The sequence below is a fragment of the Tauraco erythrolophus genome, chromosome 14 (genome assembly GCF_009769465.1).
Source record: "Tauraco erythrolophus isolate bTauEry1 chromosome 14, bTauEry1.pri, whole genome shotgun sequence".
Lineage (NCBI taxonomy): Eukaryota > Metazoa > Chordata > Aves > Musophagiformes > Musophagidae > Tauraco > Tauraco erythrolophus.
The window spans coordinates 334,735-356,160 of record NC_141478.1 but is presented as its reverse complement, the minus strand read 5'-3'; the positions used below and the strand labels follow the sequence as shown (position 1 = coordinate 356,160).

The following is a 21,426-nucleotide window of genomic DNA, read 5'->3' as shown; positions in this document are numbered from 1 at the left end:
CCACGAGCTGCCAGCACGTGCCAGCGCGGCCTCAGCCAAGGGGCAGCAGGGACCTGATCCAGCCCGACCCCATGAGAAGCGGAAGCGGGGGCTGCGAGGCGCCTGCAGCCGCCCGCGCCACAAGGAGCTCGCTCCTGACCACAGGAAGCCGCCGCGGCAGCGGTGAGGCCGAGGGGCTCTGCAGAGAGGAGCCGCGCGAGCACAGCCTCGACAGACCCTCCTGGGGACCAAGACCCCGCCAGGGGCTCGGTGGGGCTGGGGTGGGCTCCGCCTGGCATTTGGCCATGGCCCACGTGAGGCCCAGGTCCGGCCCCAGGGCTGCCCTGTGGGCACAGGGCTCCGGCAGCAGGGGATGCTGGGCACGGAGGATGCTGCACACGGAGGATGCTGCACACGGGGGCTGCAGCGTGCAAGCTCTGCAGGTCCCTGGGTTGCTCCGCAGGTCCCCGGGTTGCAGCGCAGGGGCTCAGCCCATGCACTGTGCAAAAGGGGTGCAAGCTCCCCCAGGCTTTTCCGCCCACCCCTCCACCCGGCTCCCGAATTAGCTCCTCTCTCTGCGGGTTCCTGATAAGCAGCTGCTTCCCACTGCTCAGGTGAGTGGCACAGCCCCTGCCTGCTGCCAAGTCTCCACCGCATCCCAAACAGCAGCTCCTGCCCAGCACCAGCTCCTGCCTGCAGTCCAGGCAGGGCAGCCCTCGGCTTTGGGGGTCTCTTTACTTCTTGGGGCACTTCCCCATCCTGGCCAGGGGCTGCGGGCACCCGGCGCCGCCAGCTCCTGCAGCAGCACTGGTGTGGGCAGCGCAGCAGCTGGGGCTCCCAGCCTGCAGAGCAGGCACACAGCCCAGCGAGGTGCCCCCTCCCACGGCTGCCGAGCAGGTCCGGGCTCCAGGTAGGCCCTGTGCCACCCCTGCCCAGCCGGGGCACTCATGCCCACAGCACACAGAGCACAGGCAGAGCAGCTGGTTTGCATAGTTCTGAACATTTAATAACTCAGTCTCTCTAGCGTTATATCCACATCCATTAAATTAAAAACAGGCTCAGGAGGCAGCTCCCGGCTGATTAAATTACAAGAAAAAATTACTGTGCACCAAAAAGTTATTATAGAAAAATAGTCCTGTGGCCCCCAGCCAGCGGCTCCGTCTGCGGAGGATCAGGGCTGGTGCTGGCACGGGGTGCTGGCAGCCCCTGCCCCAGCCCCGGTGTGCAGCAGCGGACGGCGAAGGGGCTCGCGGCACCGGCCCCCAGCCCGTGGGGAAGGGGCGGCGAGGGCAGGCGGCGCTGGGAGGGGGCTCCGGCGGGGAGCAGAACGGATTGTCACCAAGTGGGGGCAAGGCACGTCGCGGGGCAGGGGCGCACCGGGGCACAGGGATACCAGGCTCTGCCCAGCACAGGCAGGGTGCAGGCAGAGCCAGGGCAGTGCAGGCACCAGCACTGCCCACCTGCCCCGGCCGGGGGCAAGACACGTGGGGGGCCGGGGCAGCCCCGCAGAGCAGGGGCTGTGCGAGGGGGTCCCTGCCCATGCTGGGGGGCTGAGCCTCGGGCACAAGGGAAGGCGCTGCTGTGCCCCACGCTCTCCGGGGCAGGGAGGCTCCTGCCCACTCTGCAAGCAGCTGCAGCCACGGTGGGATGGGCAGGCAGCAGAGGCCGAGGCCGGGCCATTATTGCTGTTGAAGGGCACAGGTGGAGCTGGACAGGCCCTCGGGAGCTGGCGGGGAGCCGGGACACAGCAGGCTGAGCCAGGGATGCAGGCAGAGGCCAGCGGGTGCCGAGGGGGGCAGGGGCAGGGGCACGCAGTGCCGCTGGCTGGGCTCAGCCCTGGTCGAGCAGAGCGTGCCTTGGCTCGGGGCAGAGCCGCCCCTGCCCCGGCCAGCCCAGCCTGTGCAATGCCAACCCAGGCACCCGACACGCTGCCCACCCTGGGGAACCGCTGTGACCCCGATCAGCAGCCGCCCGCCTGGGGCAGGGAACACGGCTGCCAGTGCAGGGCCAATGAGTGCCAGGGGCCCCGCGGCCATTGAACACCCCAGCATCGGGTACCAGATGGACACGGGGCCAAAAGAGATGGTGCAAGACTGGGATGGTGCTGAGCTGGGGACGGTGCCAGCAGGGCTGTGCCCAGCAGCCCAGGCTGGGGCCGAGGGACGGTGCCAGCAGGTACAGAGCCCCGGGCTGCTGCGGTGCGAGAGGGGGACGGGGGCAGAGTCCGGGGCCCCTCGGCCTCACCTGCCCCGGCCCCGCGGTGCTAGGCAGGGAGGAGGGAGGGGCGGGAGGGCTCATCAAAGGGCACTTTGGTCTCTGATGAAGGCAGTCCTCTCGCTGTGGGCCTCGTAATCCTCACCGTCCGACTCGGAGGGGCCCTCCTCCTGCCAGATGTCGGAGGGGAGCCCCTTGTAGGAGATGATGCCACTGTCCAAGGCGTAGACCTTCACGCCCCGCAGGCTGAAGCCTGAGCGCGCCTGCAGCACCAGGAAGACGGTGACAAATATGACGACGATGAAGACGCAGCTGAGGCTGGCGATGAGGACGGGCAGGTTGGCCGCAGGGGGAGCCTCGGCCGGCGCCTCGCCGCCCGCCAGGGCAGGGGACGCACGGCTGCTCTGCGTCTGGTGGGAGCAGGAGAGGTCCAGGCTGCTGAAGTGGGAGTGCGCGGGGCAGGTGAGGCACTGGTTGGGGCCGGGCCCCGCGCAGGTGGCGCAGGAGGGGTGGCAGGGCAGGCAGAGGTGGGGCGCGATGGGCTCCACGCTGTTCTCCAGGCTGTAGTGTGTGCTCTGGACGCCGGGCGCGAAGCCGGGGGGGCAGCGCTTCAGGCAGCTCTTCTGGTGCAGGTAGTACCCCTCCTCGCAGACTGCGGGGGAGGCAGGGTCAGCCCAGGCCGGGGGCCGCCCGCGCCCTGCGCCCCCCACCCCACCAGCCCCACACTCACCCACGCAGGTCTGGCTGGGGGTCAGGGTCTTGCAGCCGCTGCTCTCCAGCTGGTTGGAGAGGCCGGGGGCGTCGGTGGCCGTCCCATACAGGACGAGCGTGAACTTGGTCAGCGTGCCTGCAAGGACACGGGGTGAGGATGGGCACAGGGAGGGGTGATGCAGGAGACAGCGAGGCTGTGCCCACCACCTGGAAGAGTGCCTGACATGGGACCATGCCCTTGTGCAGGGCTGCCCATGGGACATGGTGGGGCCAAGCCAGCTGGCACGGGGGCACCTGCTGCCCCAGACCCCCACCGACCCAGAGCAGCCGCATCCCCCTCCCCTCATGCCCAGCTCCAGCCTCTCCCCAGCCAGGTCACTGTGAAGCATCTGAGATGCCACCAGCCCCTCAGCTCAGTGCCCGTGCTGCTCCCACTCCCACCCTGGGCTCGGAGAGAGGCAGTGGAGGGGGCGAGGCCAGCCCAGCCCTACCATAGTTGTTGGCATCGCTGGTGTTCTCGATCTCCAGCACCCACTCCCCAGAGGGGTCCTCGTCCCACGAGTGTGTTGTCATGAAGGCCCAGTCATTGAAGCCGTCGGCTGAGAAGTCGTGGGGCCTGGGCGAAGGGGGCGAGAGGTGGGTGCTGGTGTCCCGCAAACCCACTGGTGTCCACCCGGGCCTGGGGCCACCCCAGGGCACCCCACAGCCCAGCACCTACCTGGCGGCCAGGAGGGTGGAGCGGGTGCCCATGGGACTGACCAGGTGGATGGCCAAGTCTCCCCGCCGGTTGTAGGACAGCGTCAGCCTGGCCTGCGCGTGCTCCAGCCGGCTGATGTAGTTGGCTTTCCCCAGGCAGGCGTCCACCTTCCGCCGCACCTCCAGGCGCTTCCCGATGTCCCTACCGAGGGCAGGCAAGAGTGAGCCCGGGCCCAGCCCAAGGGCATGCCATGGCACCCCAGCCCCTGCCATGGGGCTTTGGGGCTGCCCCAGGGCGACTGGAGCAGGAGGCAATGCCGCAGTGGCTGCCCCAGACGGGGCGCTGGCAGTTCCCGGCTGCAGGGGTTTTGCTCTGCCGAGCACACGCTGCCCAGCACCGCCTCCCCAGCCGCTCTGTGCCAGCCTGAATGGGCTCTTTCTTTGCCTGCTGCCGGACCGGCACCACCCGGTGGCACAGCCAGGGACGGGACAGGATGGGCACAGCCATCCCCGTCCTGCTGCCTGTGTGTGGCTGTCCTTCCCACAGCTGCCCATGGCGAAGGCACTGGTGCCAGCACAGGATGCCGGTCACGAGAAGCGCCTGCTCCAGATGGGCAGGGCTGGGTCCCATGGGACTGGGGCAGGGCCCAGCCCCGGCTCTCTCCCTGCCCAGGGATGCCCCTCGCCCCAGAGCCCCCGGGGAGCGTCCCAGCCACACACGAGACTCGGCACACGCTGCACTGCGGCGGCGACGGCCAAGCAGGAGTAAAAGGAGCTTCTGTCCACCCCCTGAAAAGCCCCTCTGTCTGGGGATGACTCGTGCTGGCTGCTCCCAAACCGCAGCGCCCAGCCTGCCCGCGCCGCCGCCGCACCCAGTCCGGCCCCAGCAGCAGCAGGCAGGCTCAGCGGCCAACGTTGGCGCCGTTCGGCTGAAGGTGCCTTTCTGGGCTCTCCTGAAGCTCTCCCAGGAGGATGGTCTGGGGTCTTGGGGCAGCTCAGCCCCAGAGATCCTCCCCACTCCCCCCCCGGTCCCAGAGGTGCCCAGGCTCCTGCACAGGGCCATGCATGGGGCGGATGGTGGGCGATGCCCTCCTGGGCTCACCGGCCCTTACTTCGGCTCCGTGAGGACATCGATGACGCACTTCCTCTGAGGTCCCACTGTGGTCCAGTTCTTGGCCAGGCTCACCATGGCCCCGGCGTCCAGCAGCCCGTAGCCGTAGGAGTGGCTGACTGTGAGGACAGAAGGGGTCGGCACCACTCCCAGGAGTCCCCAGTGGGGACGGTGTGCCCGGCGCAGCCGCATGGCTCACCGGGGCCTCCTGCATCCTCCGCCCCCCAGGGCTGCCAGAGGGCTCTGCCCCAGCACCTCCAGGCCAGTGGTGCTTGCGGGAACAGGAGCCCCCGGCTCACTCCTGGCACCCTGGGTGCTGGGTTTGCGTGGTGGGGTTTTGGTAGCAGGGGAGAGGCTGCAGAGATGGCCCCTGTAAGGAGATGTGAGCAGCTTCCCCGGCTCCAAAACCTCCACCTCGCCAAGGGGAGCAGTGGGCACACGTAGCTCAGCTGCCAGCTGGGCTAAAGAACGACGCCCTGGTACCTTTGCGGCCGACACCGTTGGTGACCCAGTCGTTGGCGTTGAGGTGAGCCGGCTTCGAGGTCTGCACCACCAGGTGCTGCATGTCCCGCCACGTCAGGTTCTTGCTGCAAGGAGTTGCGGGGTCAGGCGCTGGCACCCAGCTCCTCCGGCCCCACGCCGGTCCCTGCCCGGGCACCACTGCCTCCCAACGCCTGCACAGCCACCCCCGGCCCAGCCCCGCTCTTACTTGGCTTCCAGGGCGAGGGCGATGATGCCGGCGGCCAGGGGCGCCGAGGCCGACGTCCCCGTGTGCGACTCGGTGCATTTCTGTCTGAGGTCAGTCGTCACCTGCGAGGAAGAGCGCTGGGGTAGGGGGTGCTGCGGGCACCAGCCACGTCCAGGAGCCAGCTCAGGGATTCATGGGAGGAGAGGCAGAGCCACCGCTCGCGGGGCAGCTCGTGAGCTGCCCTCGAGATGGAGCCCCCGGAGCAGCTCAGAGGGCCGTGGCGCGGCGGAGCGGGGCCAGCCCTACTCCCAGCACCATGGGCTGGCCACAGCTCGCAGCGCGTCCCGCCCCGCGAGCCCCCGGCCCAGAGACGCCAACGGCCCCAACTCACGATCTGCTTCTCGTTCTGGTTGCCGCTGCTGTAGGTGGTGGCGAGGGTGGAGGAGCACGCCTCGCTGTACCAGGGCACGTTGCCGTACTGCGTGGTGCTGCTGATGGACAGGGTGTAGATGCTGTTGGTGTAACCGTCGCAGTTGCAGCTGTCGTGCTCGCGGCCCCCGTTGCCGGACGCCCAGACGAAGATGGAGCCCAGCCCTCCTCGGCCCTAGAACAGGGGCAGGGTGAGGGCCAGCGCCAGTGCTGCCCGCACTGCCGCCAGGCAGGAGCCCCAGGCCGGAGCTGAGGACGAGGGGACGGTGCCGGCCCCCTCGGCATGGGCAGCCTGAGCGGGAAAGGCGGAGCAGATGCAGCTGGGACGCAGGGGTCAGCGGGACACCACTGGCCAGCCTGCTGGCCTGGGTACCCGGCACGCCCGTCCCTCACCACCGCCATGCCCACAGAGATGCTGAGGCAGCTCTGCAGAGGCTGCCCAACAGGTAAGGCACTGGTGGGCAGGAGGCCCTGCAGAAGGATGGCTTCCAAGAACCAATGTCTTTTTCCGCTCGGCAATCACCTGGGCTGACTCTGCCTGCGTGGGATTTGCAGCCGCCTGGCAGCGCCGCGGGAGCTCGGCAGAGCAGTCCCAAAAGCCACAGCTCCACTCATGGCATGTGGCAGGGCTGGCGTGGCACCACAGGGCGGGTCTGCCAGCATGCCTTGCACAGCACACGCATCTTTCCAGGCAGGGAATCCCAGGCGGAACACGGGGCACAGCTGAACCACGTGGGCCACACCACAGCCGCGCCAAGGCATGGGCAGAGCTGGCAACAACTGGGGACAGCGAGAGGACAGGCAGAGGAAGCAAGGGCAAGCGGCTGGCACAAAGCGAGGCAGAACCAGGACAGGGCTTCAGAGAGCGGGGAGAGACCATCCCGGCGCGGGGCTGCGTGGGAGCCCTCTGAGCACGGACGATAGGGCTGCCCAAGGGCGAGATAAGCGCCGTGCACGGGAGGAGCCCTGACTCAGAGCCATCGCGCAGGAGGAACAGGAAAAACCAACAGAGCCTGATCCTGGAGATGGGCTGGAAGACAGCTCATCGTGGCAGGGCTGGGACAAAGACAGCGCAGGAGGAGCAAGGGAGACGGGGGAGGAAAGGGCAGGAGCTCAGCCGGCGCTCCCCCGGCAAACTCTCCTGCTCACCTGGCTGACCCCTCGGAAGAAAGCCTCCTCCGCCAGCCGGGCCGGGCCATCCACAGTCTTGCCGTCGTCCTCAGGGCCCCAGCTGGCACTGTAGATGTGGATGTGGTTGGGATTGAGGCCCAGGGAATGGGCCTCCACAGCATCAGTCACCTCCCCATCCAGCATGCGCACGCCTAGGGCCAGAGAGCAGACGTCACGGGCGACCGGACGGGGAGGGTGGCCACGCACCGCAGGGCAGCGGTGCCACTGGCAAGAGCCCTCCGTCTGCTGCTGCCGCCCCGTGCCAAGGGCCGTCCCAGGGCTGCCCTGGCCAGCAGCACCGAGGTCCCTGGCACAGCCTGCTCCTCCGGCTGCGAGGCACCCGTGGAACCCAGCGCAGGCTTTGCTTTTGGCGCAGGGCAGGGTGGCACCCACCTCCGATTCTGGCATTGTACGCCACGCCGACACCGCAGATCCCATTGTTTGCCACAGCAGCAACTTCCCCAGCGCAGCGTGTGCCGTGTCTGCAGTGAAACAGGACCATTCGTGCTCAGGTGGCACACGAGGAGCACAGGGCTGGGCACTGGCTGCAGCCGGAGGGACTGGCACCCGGGCTGCCTCCCGTCCCTCACAAACTGGGTGGATGACAAAGGCCCCCCAGGGCTCCTCCATCCACTCTCCTGCTCCGGAGCAGAGTGGACTGGACAGCCTGCACCAGTGCTGAGCAGCCCCAAAGGATGTTGCTCGCATCAGAAAGGGGGTGAGGGAGCTTCTCCATGGGGCAGAGGCATGCTGCCATCCCCGCGCCCTCCCGCAGTCCTGAGTGCCTGCCATGGCCAGGCTCTGCCACCCTTGCCCCTGGCTCCCGCCTCACCTGTTGTCGTTCATCTGTGTGTAGCGGGGCTGCGGGTCCGGGTCCTGGTCGTTGACATCAAAGCTCGCCCCCGGATCCTGGAAGGCAGATCTGGCAGTCAGAGGCCGTCTACCTTGGCCACCAAGCCCCAAGCACCATCGCCCCAGGGCCATGCCTGTGCCCCCCGTCCCTGAGACGTCCCATCGCTTTCCTTCGTGTCCTGCCTCGGCAGGCACGAGCCCAGTGCCACACAGCTCTGGGACAGGCTCTTGTGGCACAGTGCCCTGAGGCATCACCACACACTTACATAGTTGCCCTCCAGGTCAGGGTGGTTCTTCTCAATGCCATCATCCAGGATGGAAACGACGATGCCCTTGCCCGTGTAGCCCTGCTCCCAGGCCTGACGCACATTCAGGTCCCGCTGGTTGGTGTTGTACTGCCAAGAGAAGCCCTGGCGATAGGAGCTGCGCCCAGCTGCTGTGGCAGGGCTGTGCCCAGACGCCTCCCAGGCCCAGCTGTATGGGTGGGCAAGAGGCAGCCTTCACCCCAGGGGAGCCGGGCACAGAGGGCCAGGCACGGCCAGCCAAGGAGGGCCACTGTGAAAGGAGACCAAGCCCCTGACTGCGCTTGGGCCCCCTAATCACAGCTCCCTTTGCAGAGATCAGGTTTGTGCCCGAGCTCCCCAACGCAGCCAGGCACAGGCACAGATGGCACTCCTGGGCCAGGCAAAGGGCTGCTCCCCCCAGTCCAGCCCCAGGCTCTCCCCACCCTGCCAGCACTCCGGCAGGGAGCCGTCGCTCTGCAAGCATGGCGTCTTCCCTGGGGTGTCCCTGGACACACTGCACCAGGCGGCTACCTCAGGCCTTCCTCCTCCCCGCCAGCCTGGCTGGCAGCAGCCGCAGCCTGGCAGCCATTCCTCCCGTGCCACATCTGCACCCCCAGAACTCGTGCCCGCGGCCCCACAACTGCACAGCACCCCGCCTCAGCTGCCCTGAGTCCCCCCTGGCACTCACCAGGTACCACTGCTGCGGGAACTTGGGGTCCGTGGGCTCCATGAAAATGTCTCGCTTGGTCCTACGCTTTGCCACCTGCTGCTCTAGCCACTGCACCTGGGGGCAGAGAGAGCATGAGGCTCCCCCGCTGCCCCCTCGGCAGTGCGTGCCCGCAGCTCCCCAGGCCCCCCGACCCCTTCCAGCAGCCTGCCCAGAGGGGCTCTCCCTGGGGAGCTCACGGCCAGCCCTGGGCTGGCACAGTATCCCACCCCACCACAGCCACTGCAGCATGTGGACCATCCCTCCTGCCCTCCCCTGCCCAGCCATGCCAGTGTGGCAGCGCAGGGCGTCCTGTGACGGGATGCGCTCCAGCGGAGCGAGCAGGTCAGAGCGCAGAGCTCCGCCAAGCAGCGGCGTGCCGAGAGCCTGCCAGCCGCCGCAACGCGCTGCACACCCCACTGCGCCACCAGCCTGCCAGGCCCCTGGGCCGGAGCCAGGGGACAGAGATCGTGGCAGCCTTGCCACGCCGGGATCTGGCACTGCCGGCACTGCCCTGCGCACCTTGCCCCGCGTACAAGGGCGGAGAGCCCTCCGGGGAGCAGAGGCTGCCCCGTGCCCTGGGATCACAGCAGCCCACAGGCCGCTGCCGCTGGCTCTGCTGATCCCCTGCCCTTGCTGGGAATGTGCCGGGCTCCCACCCGGCTCTGCCACGGGCCTCAATGCCAGGGTATGGTTCAAGGCAGCTCAGCCCCATCCTGTGTCCAGTGCTGGCTCCCATGCCAGTGTGAGTGCCCAGGGCCAAACCCAGGCCCCCGCAGATGGCAGGCAGGGCCCCCCACTGCACGTACCTGTGGCTCCCTGGCCAAACGGCTGTGCCAGGGTTGGTGGGGCGAGAGGGAACGCTTCACCACGCCACTGTGCCGAAAGTGGTAATAGTCACCGAAGATCTGCAACAGAGAAAGGAGCGGGATGGACAGGAGCCCCCAGTAGCACTCCCTGCTACTGGAGGGGAGGGTCCCGGGGGGCTCCAGGCCCCACTCCCCAGGCAGCCGCAGCCTGGGCAGGGCAGATCCGAGCCAGCCCCTGCTCCTCCACACAGCCCACCGCAGAGCCCCTCTCTCCCAGCGCCCACCAGAGCACCCACCCAGCACTGGTTTCCACCTTGGGGCACCGCCAGCTCCAGCAGAGCACAGCGAGGGGGCACGATCTGACCCCAGCCGGGGCAGCCACCGGCCGAGGAGCCAAGCTGTGCGCACACACGCAGGGACGGCCCGGCCTGCACCGGGGCAGGACGGGGCTCCAGCACAGCCCAGCTGCGCCAGGAGGCCACGCAGCCACCCTGACAGTTATTTTTAAACCCTGAACCCTCTCCAGTGCTGTCGTTTCCTTATCCCCTCCTGCACGTCCCAGAGGCTGGCCAGGACACAGGCCCTGCCGCCCAGGGCCTCCCAGCCCGGCAGCCTGCCTGGACTGGGGAGAAAGGGGGCCGAGTGCCCACCCTGCCCTGCTGGAAGCCATGGAGTCTGCTTGGATCCGGCCATGGCCCAAGGACTGGGCTGCAACAGCTGTGGGAACACGAGGGAGAGGACATCTCGCCCTCTGCCCCCCCAGGCTGCCGCAAAACAGCCTGGTTGCAGCTAACGAGCTGCTCCAAGTTAACAGAGCTCTGCAGATGTGCCGCCACCCCGGCAGCCATGCGGCTGGCCAGAGTCCAGCAGGGGAGGAGAGGTGCACCCAGCCGAGGAGCCCCCTCAGCCCCAGGGCAGCAAATCCAGGCTGCCACTCTCCAAGTCATGCCCTTCACCCCGAAGCCCCTCCGTGCTTTGCAGGGCAAGGGAAACGCACCCCGGCACCCGGAGCCAGGCCTGCACCACCCCTGTTCGAGAGGACTGCGTGCTGGCAGGGCGAGCTCCTGCCTGTCGAAGGGGAACTGCTCTGTGCCACAGGGCTCCCCCCATGGCATGGCCCCCCACGCACCAGCTGCTCCACGGGCAGGAAAGGGAACGGACTCAACTCGTGGCAGCACAGCACCGGCAGCACAGGATGGCAGGAGCTGAACACCAGGGTCAGGGCTGGTGTCCACGGCTCCATTGCCAGGGGAGTCTGGTGCTCACAGCACGCTGGCACACACCAGCACACACCAGTCCCCACGGAACGGGTGGGCATAGCCCCCGCTGCCAGCTCAGGACCCTCAGACCCTCTCTGCGCGCGTCTCCCAGACCTTGGACCACGGTGGGGAGCAAGCTGGCAGCAGGGCACAAGGCAGCGCACAAACCAGCCCCACGCCGCACCAGCTGGCGTTATCCAGGGAAGCCACAGACCACGCCACTCCCCAGGACGCGGTGCTTGTGGCGCAGGGCTGCGCTCCCTGGTGCTGCTCCTGCCCTGGGCTCGGGAAGGAAAGGCCAGGACTCGGCCGGCAGCTCTGCACCCCTTCCCTGAGCGGCACGGCGGGCGGCTGGAGCGCCGGCACAGCTGGCTACAGAGCTGCAGCCCCGCCTGTTATGGCGGCATCGCACCTCCAGCCCCGCCAGAGTCACTGGGGACAGAGCCGGGCCGCTCCCCGCAGCACACCGCATGCCCCCGTACAGCCTGGACGCCCAGCAGCTCAGAGCATTCCGGGAGGTGCCAAGGTGAAAAGCCTCTGCGCTGGCTGGCAGAGGGGAAAGTGAGCTGCCGGCTCGCTGCCCTCCCCCAGCACCCCTCATCCCCCCTGGCAGCAAGGACAGAGCCCCAATTGTTCCTGCGAGCAGCTCGTGGCTCTGCCCACTCATTCGGCCGGATTAAGGCTGCGCAGACGCTGCGGTGGCAGCCGGGAGCCGGCCAGCCCGCACGCTTCCACCCTGATTCCTGCAGTCCCTGTCCTCAGCAGGGGCAGAGCCGCCCCCAGCCCCGAGCACCCCTGGGGCGGGCAGTGCCAGTTCACCCCTCCCGCCCCGACCTCCTGCCACGGCTCAGGGCCACCCTGGCTGGCCTTGGAGCCAGCGGCTGCCACGCTCCCGCCCACGCCCCCGGGAGCAGGGCAACGTGTCGGGTGGCAGCAGAGGCTAGCGGGGGCCTGTGGCCCAGCAGTATGGGAGGTAAGGGCACTCCTCCCTGGGCTGCTGCTGCTGGGGCCACACGTGCCCAGAGCCCTGCCAGTGCAGCCCAAGGCTGGCATCAGCAGCCGAGCCGTTCCCCGGTGCCCAGGGAATGGGACATGCCCAGCCGGGGCAGGCAGCGCCAGCACCCCTTCCTCTGCACCAGCCCCGGCGGCACAAACCACCGCACTCCCGCCTCACTGCCACATCCGTCCTTCTCCTCTGGCCCCTGCCCCTCCGACACTGTCCTGTGGGTCCCCTTCAAGGCCACTGGCACCAGATGTGGGTCCTGGCACCGCTCTGCCAGAGGCACCACTAGCCCAGGAGACTGCCCACCTGCCGGAGCTCCGCAGGCAGCGGCGGAGCAGGGAGTACGCCAGGACAGCACGCCTCCGAGGACAGTGTCCAGACCCCGCGCTGGGGCCAGGATCCTCTCAGATAAGGACCCCGAGGGCCTCTCACTGGGGCACTGCCAGAAGCACCCGGTCTCCCCCCTTCCAGGCTGGCTGTCACATCCTGTCCCAGCGGCACACACCCCCCAGGAACAGCAGCCCAGAAACTTCCCGGGAGGGAAAGCCCAGCTCCTTCCAGCCCTGCTCTTCCCACCGGGCCGCCACGGCCTCTCTGCAGAAGCGGGCTGCCCAGGCCAGCCGAGCCTCGCCCTGCAACACGCACACCAGGACAGGCTCCGGAACAGGAGAAAATGTGCCCGGACCAGCAGCTCCTGCCACAGCCCGCGGGGCTCTGCCCGCTGGTGCTGTCTCGCTGCCCCTCGCTGGCAGCTCAGTGGGCTGGGAGAGCCGGCGGAAAGGTGCCAGCCTCTGGCATGGATCAAACAGCAAGGGGAGAAGGTGAGCACCGCCAGGCAGAGCTGGCACGGAGCCCGCTCGGATCACAGGGACGGACCCCAAACCGGCCTGGGCTTCCTGCCATGCCATAGGGCCCTGCGTGGCTCCACGCTGTCGCCTGGGGCCTCGGGCTGGTGGAGACATGGCTGCAGAGCCCCGTGCCCCTCGGCCCTGGCAGCCAGGCCTGACATCGGCACTGCAGCACGACGGGACACGCTGCCAGGAGCGGGCTGCCGGCACCGCAGCCCCGTCCCTGCCCCCAGGGGTCTGGCAGAGACCTGGCCCAGTGCCACACATGCTGGGCCTCTCTCCCGGTCCCCTCGGCACAGCGGCGGCCCCGGACCGACACGTCCTTTGCCCCGACATCAGCTCTAAGACACTTCCACACGGACAGCACCCGTGTGAGGCCACCCCATCGTCCCCACAGTGCTGACACCCTCGGTGGGCCTGATCCTGCCCCACAGAGTTCCCTCCTCTGGCACAAGCCCCGGAGGACTCGGGGCTCCCTGTTCCCAGAGCCCCGTGCAGGGCTCCCTGCGGGCAGCAGGACAAGGCACCCACCAGCTCCAGCAGTCACCTTTCCCGCTCGCCACGGCTCGCGGCAGCTACTCACAGTGAGGTCCTGACACCGCAGACACAGTTGTGCAATTTCCTCTGGGATTTCACCTCTCGCTTCCTTCCCAGAGAGCCAGCCCAGACCGGTGGCAGCACACCATTCTCGGGGCAACAGACCCCCGGGCACGCCAGCAGCCCAGCGGGAGCTGGCAGAGTGCCAGTGCCAGCCTCACCACACCAGAGTAGTGCCAGTCCAGCTCCCCATGCCCGCCCCGGGGCTAGGGGGCATTCCTCTGGGCCAGCCCTGCTGCACCCACTCCTGTGCGATCCTCTTGGCCCTCTCCTTGGTCACGGCAGTCGCGCTGGCACCAGCTCCATCGGCAAACCCCCACATGCTGCCAGCCCAGAGGCCAGAGCCCTGCTCCAGGGAAAGCAGAGCAGGGCTGCCTGGAGCCCTGCGGAGCCAGTCAGGAGGAGAGCTCTGCAGAGCTCCTGGCGCTGGAGACAAAGCCGGGAACAGCCGGGACTGCAGGGAACACGAGGGGCCCTGGTTCCTTTGCTGTCACCCCCGTTCTCCCCACCCCGCTGCCAGGAATGCGACGGCGGCGACGTCCCCAGTGCAGCTGCCCCATCCCTGGCGGAGGGCAGAGGAAGCTGTTACCGACGGGGGCTGCTGCCGCACCTGCGAAGGGCAGCTCAGGGCTGCGGACACGCAGCTGCCGTCAGACCGCCCGCTCCGGGGACACCCGGGAGGCACTGCCGCCGCCCTGGCTGAGCCGAGGCCGTGCCACGCCGGGGCGGCTTGCTGCGGGGAGCGCCGTCAGGAACTGGGAGCCCTCCCCTGCTCCACCAACACACAGCACTCCCAATTTTTTTCATGCTGGGATGGGCTTTTCCTCCTTCCCCCTCCCGCAGGCAGAGCATAGCGTGCCGTGTCGTGCCGTGCTGTGCCATGCCACCAGACCATCCTGCCGGCGGAGGGAGGCCCTGGCTCCATCCAGCTAATTACCAGTCTTGAGACAACGCAGCGGACGGGCGCCAATGCAGCGGCCCCGCTGCCAGAAAGAGCAGCCCCTGAGTGGCTCCAGGGCCGAGCCCAGCGCCTGCCCAGAGTGTGCCAGAGGACACCGTTTCCACAGGGAGAGGGAAGTGGGGGACTTACCGGACCCAGGTTGAGGAATCCATGCTTCCTGGCCAGCCTGTCAGCCTCCTGGGGCCCCGCAGGGACGAGCACGGCCCAGGTGTTAGTGTAAATGTGCTGGGCCAGCACCTCCTGGGCCAGGAGAGCGAGGGCAACCACCAGAGTCCAGAGCAGGAGCAGCGAGCAGGGCCTCAGATCCATCAGAGTATCGGGGTTCCTCTAGCTGGGGAGCAGGAGGGTCCCGGAGTGGCAGGTCCAGTGGCCTCCCTGTGTCAGCACCCCGGGGCGTGCCGGCCTCTCTGCCTTGCTGGTCCCTGCTCAGCCCAGGAGAGCATGGGGACGAGCCCGCAGCAGCTGGGCTGGAGGGTGGCAGCAGGAACAGACGGCTCAGGACAGCAGCACGACCTGCAGAGAGACGGCAGAGCGGTCAGGCCCCCCTCTCCTCAAGTCTGCAGAGCGCAGGCTCCGCCGGACAGGCTGCGGCTCCAGCGCCAGGCAGGCGGGTCTCAGCACATGGCACACGGCACCCGCCACCACCACGGCTCAGGGACAGCCACACGGGACCGGGAGGCCCGAGGTGGCGCCACGGCAGCTCGCTCCACAGGGCACCCCGGCACGTCTGCCCCGGCGCGGAGCCGCTGTTTACCTTGCCTATTGCCCAATGTGTACCTGCAAACACGGAAACAAACCCGGAGGGGAGAAGGGCACCGAAGGAGGGGAGAGGTAAGGCAAGGGAAGCCATGCCTTCTGCCACCACCACCTGCCACGGACACGGGCCCCTTCTCCAACCGAGACAGGCCTGTCCGGGCATGGAGCTGGGAGCAACCGGGATGGGAAGCCGACCTCTCCAGCCCCAAGGGGAGACCAGAGGAGATGCACCCAGACGCTGGGTGAGGAACCCCAGCTAAATGGGAGACTGGAAGGAGGAGAGACAGGGAGAGCCCTCGCGCTCCAGTTAGCAAAGCCCCAGGCCCCAGCACCTCCACAGTGGGTGATCAACCAGGCAGTGCCGGGCAGCAGTGCCGAGTGCTGTGCTGCCTGTCACCACCAGCAGCTCGGCTCTGCCCTTCCTCCGGAGCACAACATGGTGACACCGGTGTGACTCATCTTCACAGCAGAGAGGAAGCTGGCACAGGGACCCAGAAAAGGGACACGCCGTCATCTCCAGCATGCACCCTGGGCCCTGCAGGCAGCGATACCCGGGGAGAACTCGCACCGCGTCGGAGGGCAAACACAAGAAGCTGGGAAGGCAGGTGGGGAGCAGAGCAGGGAGAGAGCCACCCAGCGCGAAGGAGCCCACGACACGATGGCACCAGTGTGAGCTCCATGCACGAAGCTCCACAGGGTCCCTGAAATACCTGGTCATGTTTCAGAGAGGGGGAAAGGTGAGAGCCGGCAGTGCCCAGAGGAGCCCCATCCTCCTCTGGCAAGCAGTGGCCACGGCGAGCAGGAAGCCTGTGGCGCTGCCAGGGGAGCAGCGGCCACAGCAAGCAGGGAGCCTGTGGCGCTGCCAGGGGAGGAGAGCAGCTCCTGGCAGCCGCCTGAGACCTCGCCGCAGGCTGCAGCGCAGACAGTGCCGCGATTCAGGCACGCTGCGGCTCCCCCTCCGTGACCAGACCTCGGCCAGCTGTGGGCCCAGCCGCCCTGCCGGGGCACCTGGTGCCACCAGCACCCACCGGAGGCTGGATGGTAGCCTCAGGTCCCAGATCTTGCCAGGGTCCAAATCACAATTTCCAGTGGGAAAGGCTCCCGCGGCCCCCAAGGAAGGGAAAACGCTACTGCGTGAGCGGAGGGAGAAGCAAGCGCGCACAAGGGAACACTGTCTGCCGTGGCCGGTCTCTGTGCCACCACCTCGCCCCCCTCCGCAGGTCCCTGACCTGGGCAGCCTCCTCTGCCGTGCTGGTCGCAGAGCCAGCAGCCATCCTGCTCCCTGCCGATGACCGCTCCACGTGCGGACAACGCTGCGCTGGACCCCGGCCGCCGGAGCCCGGCGCTCCCCGCCTGCTGCCCCAGCGCAGCCGGACGGGCCGGCTCCCTCCCTGCTCGGCCCCCGCAGCTGCAACCGCTCGCCCCGGTCCCGCCTGCCAACCTCTGGCCTCGCGCCCTGGGAGCGGGAGGAGGAAGAAGAGGCACAGGGACACCCCGGGCTGCTCGGCAGGGTGAGCAGGGACGCACGTCCCCGCCAGCCCACAGGACACGGGGCCCCCCGAGCGGCACAAGGGCCGATCGCCGCCGGCAGCCGCTGGGATCCATCCCGACACCGACGGACCCGCGCGAGCTGAGCCCGGCTGCCACATGGCAGCGGCCCCGCGGCGCGGCCGGAGCCGCCGACCGTCCCCAGCGGCGGAGCCCCGGGTGGCTGCGACGGGACGAGGCCCGGCTCCCTCCTCGCCCGCGGCTTCCCGCAACGGCCTTTCCCCCGCGCCAGCCCCAGAGCGGGGCCCGGCCGGGGCCGGTGCCCGGCCCGCAGCCCCGCCTCGCCGTGCGTCGCCGGGCAGGCGGACTGTGCCCCGCCGGGGCGGCGCGGCCCGCGGCGCCGGGGAGCGCCCGCCCCGGGGTCGCCGGGCCGCGCCAGTCCCCGCCGGCCGCGTCCCGAGCCCGGGGCTGCCCAGCGGCCGCGGCGCCACCGGCCGCCCCCGCCGCCGCCCGGGGTCCCGCCCGGCCGGGGCCGCCTCAGCTGTCAAACCGCCGGCGCCGGTGGGTCGAGCCCGCCCCCGGCCGCGTCCCCGCCGCCGTCCCCGCGCCCTTACCGCGCGGCCTGCCCGCTCCCGTCCCGCCGGCGGCCGGGCCCGTCTGTCGGCGGCGCCGCGTCACGCCGCGGGGCGCCCGCAGCGCCCGCCCCGGAGCCGGGCCGGGCCCGGCCCAGGCAGGGCGGCCGGGGCGGCCGGCGGGGCCGCTTGTTTACGCCGAGCAGCTGTCAGCGCCGCCCGCCGCCCCGCCCCGCGCCGCGCCGACCGGCCGCGCACCGACCGCCTGGCCCCGCTCGGCTCAGCCCGCCGCGGCCCTGCGCGGCTCCGCTCGGCGCGGCGCGGCGCAGCCCGGCCCGGCACGGCGCGGCGCGGCACGGCCGCCGCTCCGCCGGGCGCCGCCGGATGCCGTCACCGCCGCCCGCCCCGCCCGCCCCGCCGCGGCGGCTTCGCACCCCGCCGCAGCGCCCGGCCCCTCCGCCCCGCGCGGGGCCCGGCTGCCCCCGGGCACCCCCCGCTGCCCTCCCGGGCCACCGCGAGATCCGGGGCCGCTCCCCCTCGCCCCGGCCTGGGGACACCCACCCGACACCGACACCGGGCACGGCGCGGGGCTCCGCACGGCCTCTCCCCTCGTCCCGACATGGGGCTGCCCGTACCCGCCCGAGGCTGCCTGTGCCCATCGGGGGCTTCCCGTGCCGCCCGAGCGGGAGGCCTCGATCTGCCCCGTGGCAGCCCAGACCCCCCGTGGGCCCGGGCACCAACCAGGGGTGCGAGGGCACCTGCGGACACGGGCACCCCAAAGACACCTCGTCTCGCATCCCCATGCACCCGCACAGCAGACGGCGCGTCGCTCTGCGGCGGGGGCTGGTGGGACACAAGCCTACCCCGACCAGCCCGTTCCAGCCCCGGCAGCCGCCGGACCAGGAGGTTCTTCAACCGGGCGGACAGGAGTGGCACCGGCCTCCCTGCACAGTCGGTACCGCGGGGGCCGCAGCCCCAGGCCAACGCACAGCAGCCTTACAGAGAAACTATTTGGAAAGCGGCAACACAAGGAAAATCCATCAGCCCAGTTTCAGGTTTCAAGAGAGAGACTTCCACCAAGGAGAAAAGGTGGGAAGAGAATTGCAGTTCATCTCGGCTTTGGTCGTTCATAAAAACCATTGCAGCCTTGTCCCTCACGTGCAGGGGGCCGCGTCAAGAGCAATGCAAAAGCCAGGTCCAGAGCAAAAAGCGAAAGTAGCAGAACCCAAACTGACCTGAATCCTCTGCACCTCAGAAGGGGTCTGGGCAGCCCCAGGTAGGAGCGGGTCCTACAGCTCCTTACAGAGAAAGGAAGTCACTCGGATATCATGATCGAGATCATGAAGCATTAGCAATCGCACAGGAAACAGTCACCTTGGTAACTGAGATGCTGAGAACAGCCCAGAAAATCTGTCACAGGGCAGGTTTCTGTTAAACTGGGTTAGTTTTGCAGGGCAGACACCCGGCTGCAGCATCACCCCAGGGGCAGCGACTCCAGCCTGGCCAACGCTGCAGTCCAGTGCCAAGAGCTGCTGCTGGGCACTGCCGGCCACGGTGGCTGCGGTACCCCAGGTCCACTCCCTGGGGCCACGGTCCTGCCGGGCAGCCCAGGGGGGCCCCTGCACCCCATGGACATGCGGCACTCACCCCCACACCGCCACAGCCTGGTCGGGAGTCATCCCTGGCGACCGCCAAGCCCATGCTGGTCCCACAGCCTCTGGCCCCACAACCGAGCTGGGAGTGCCCCATGGAGATATATGGGGGATACCGGCGCGAGGGGCCTCCCCCTGCCCCCACCCACACAACTTATCTTCAGATACTTCATTCAGGCCGTGCCCTGGCAGGTGCCAGGCTGTTGCACCTGGCCCCTGTGACATGTCACGCAGGGGAGCGGAGCTGACAAAGGGCCCCTGTCAGCAGGGCTTATCGCGGTGCCGCGGGGCAGGCGGGCAGGAAGCACCTCTCTCTTGCATAAACTGCTGGCTTTGGACCCGCACGCTGACCCCGCGCCCCTGCCAAAGACAACGCCTGTAACTGGGAGCACCTGGCTGCGGGACAAAGCCACGGATGTGAACAGGATCTGTTTTCCCAGCAGCCCCCCGGGGCCTGGGGACGGCTGCAGAAGGAGCAGAGAGCAGGGCCGCCACGCTGGATCTGCCCCACTGCTGTTCCCCCCACACCTTCCAGGGCTGCTCAGCATCCCTGTCCTCGGCCGCTGCCTTCGGGGCAGACGGGGTGAAGCAGCTACCACAGAGGCGTCTGCTGGGACCATGAACCCTCCTCTTGGACATTTAACTGACCTGGGGGCCATCGCTTGGAGGCATCGGCGCACTCCAGGAGATGGCCAGGAGCAGGCTACTCCGCGCAGTGGCTCCCAGTGCACCGTTGCACCCGCAGCCTGCTACCGTGAGCCAGCCTGCAGCTCCCCGTGAGGTCTGCCCTGCCAGGTGATGTCCCACGGCATCTCCTGGAGCCCACACAGTAGGCACAGGGGCCAAGCTGCTCCCCGGGGCTGGGGGGAGACCCCCCGTGCTCCTCTGCATCACGCACACTATGTGGCATGGCCCGGCAGCACACAACAATCAATAGAAACCTACTTTCATGGAAAAATCAGGTCAATTTTTGGCTTTCGGTTGCAGAGATTGCACAAGCCCCAACACTGATGCAACTGCCCATCTGCCCGAGTTTTCTGGGAAGCAGAGCAGTGACGGGGCTGCACCCCCGCCCGCAGGCACCCCAAGCCTTGGGGGAGCTCGGCAGGACCGTGGCAGTGCCGCTGCCGTGCCGCTGCCAGCAGCAGCCGTGCTGCAGGTGAACGGAGACTGGTGAGCGGGGAACCGCCGGAGGAAGGGCAAACAGGGGAGCAACGGCAAGCGGAGGACATTGAGAGGGATCAAATCAGTAACAAAACATTTACCTGGAGCGCAGCAACCCGCCTGTGCTGGTGCAGGGCCAGCCCGCAGCCCCTCTGCCGTGCTGCAGACGCATTTCCCCAGCCCCCTCACTGTGCCCTCTCCCAGAGCTCAGGCTGCAGTCCCCCTTCCCTGGAGTCTCTCCGGCTTCTCCCCTCCCTTTCCCTCCCCTCCCCGCTGGACACTACCGGTAGTCTTCTGAGAAGGTGCCGGTGCCCCTGGCGCTGGGCTTGCCGTGGGCCAGCCGGGAGCTGGGTGCTCCGCAGGGTCCCGCGGGCTCAGGAGGCTCTATTCATAGCCACGCTCCCAGACACAACATCTCCCTGCGGTCACCGGCAGGGAACTCAAGGCCCAGCCCCAGCACCCTGACCTTGCCCTGCGGTACGGCTGCAGACACAACCAGCAGCGGCTCAGGCTGGTTCTGTAACTTTATCTGCCTCTGACTGTCAGCAGCAGCCGCAACGCTGCCGAGGAATCGACCCACGGCACTGCCCCTGCCCTGGGCTGCGGCGCGGCGCTCCCCACCGGCCCCTGTCCCCTACAACTGCAGCCGTGCAGGTGTAGCGACATCCTTGCCCAGCCCGAGCACCGTGAAGTGCCTGTGGCACTCGGAGGGCTCCACGCAGGAGCACAAGCACACGCGTGCAGGAAACACCAGGGCAGAGAGCCCACCCGTGGCCCTGCAGCAAGAGCCCCGTTTGCCGGTGGGCTTTGGTGGGCTGGGGAGGGGGGTGGATATAAATCCAGCCCAAAGCCTGGCACGCGCAGGTTTGCACCAGCAAGCAGACAGAGCCCTGAGACTGGCCCGTGCCAGATGCTGGCAGGGTCTGGGCTCGCTCCTGCCAGTGGCTGCCAGCCGCACACGGCCTTGCGCTGCCACCGGAACAAGGGGCTCTGCCCTGCAAAGCACCCCCTGCCCCTGCCCCAGCCCGCTGCCAGCTGCCAAGCGCTGCAGGGCTGACACATCAGCAGCTGCGCTGGCAAGAGGGCGCTGGGGCTGCCCTCAGCCGCACCAGCTCTTGGTCCCCAGGGGATCCGGTACAGGCAGGTGCAGGGCCGTGGCACCCTCGCACCCCCTGTGCAATGATGGGCACCGCAGGGCCCTGCCCAGGGAGACCTCAGGGCCGGGTCCCCCCATGGCTCCTGCCACGCCAGCTTGGGCAATGCTGGCATTTGGTTTCTCCAGGTCGGCCGTGCCTCTCAGGGGGCGCGGGGCAGAGAGGACACGTCACAGGCTCAGGGCTGCTTCTCGCCACAGGCTCCAATGCCCGCGGTCACAGGGCTGAGCCAGGCTGTGAAAACACTTCCCTGTTTGCCAAGGTCTTTAATTTTGCTTCACCTGAACAGGACACTATGTGCTTTGTGTGCAATTCCCAATTAA

The 21,426-nt window shown here is 68.6% G+C and overlaps 1 protein-coding gene across 1 annotated transcript; it reads right to left on the bottom strand.

Annotated features, from left to right (window-relative positions):
* Nucleotides 1–1,879: 1,879 nt before the first annotated feature.
* On the bottom strand, nucleotides 1,880–14,810 carry FURIN (furin, paired basic amino acid cleaving enzyme). The gene is made up of 15 exons (XM_086620655.1): nucleotides 14,447–14,810; nucleotides 9,650–9,748; nucleotides 8,823–8,918; nucleotides 8,117–8,245; nucleotides 7,831–7,907; nucleotides 7,392–7,480; nucleotides 6,978–7,150; nucleotides 5,791–6,003; nucleotides 5,421–5,521; nucleotides 5,195–5,298; nucleotides 4,713–4,830; nucleotides 3,623–3,802; nucleotides 3,396–3,520; nucleotides 2,924–3,040; nucleotides 1,880–2,845 (listed from the first exon to the last, which is right to left on the bottom strand). Exons 1-15 carry the CDS (start codon nucleotides 14,624–14,626, stop codon nucleotides 2,277–2,279), a joined length of 2,370 nt encoding a protein of 789 aa, XP_086476781.1. The 5' UTR covers nucleotides 14,627–14,810; the 3' UTR covers nucleotides 1,880–2,276.
* Nucleotides 14,811–21,426: the final 6,616 nt, after the last annotated feature.

Excerpts from the sequence above, each read along its gene's own strand:
- FURIN (XM_086620655.1), bottom strand. The coding sequence starts at position 14,626 with ATGGATCTGAGGCCCTGCTCGCTGCTCCTGCTCTGGACTCTGGTGGTT. Across the intron at positions 7,908-8,116 it reads CTGACCTGGAGGGCAACTAT|GATCCGGGGGCGAGCTTTGA; the intron begins GTAAGTGTGTGG and ends TCTGCCTTCCAG. Across the intron at positions 3,521-3,622 it reads TCCACCCTCCTGGCCGCCAG|GCCCCACGACTTCTCAGCCG; the intron begins GTAGGTGCTGGG and ends CCCTTCGCCCAG.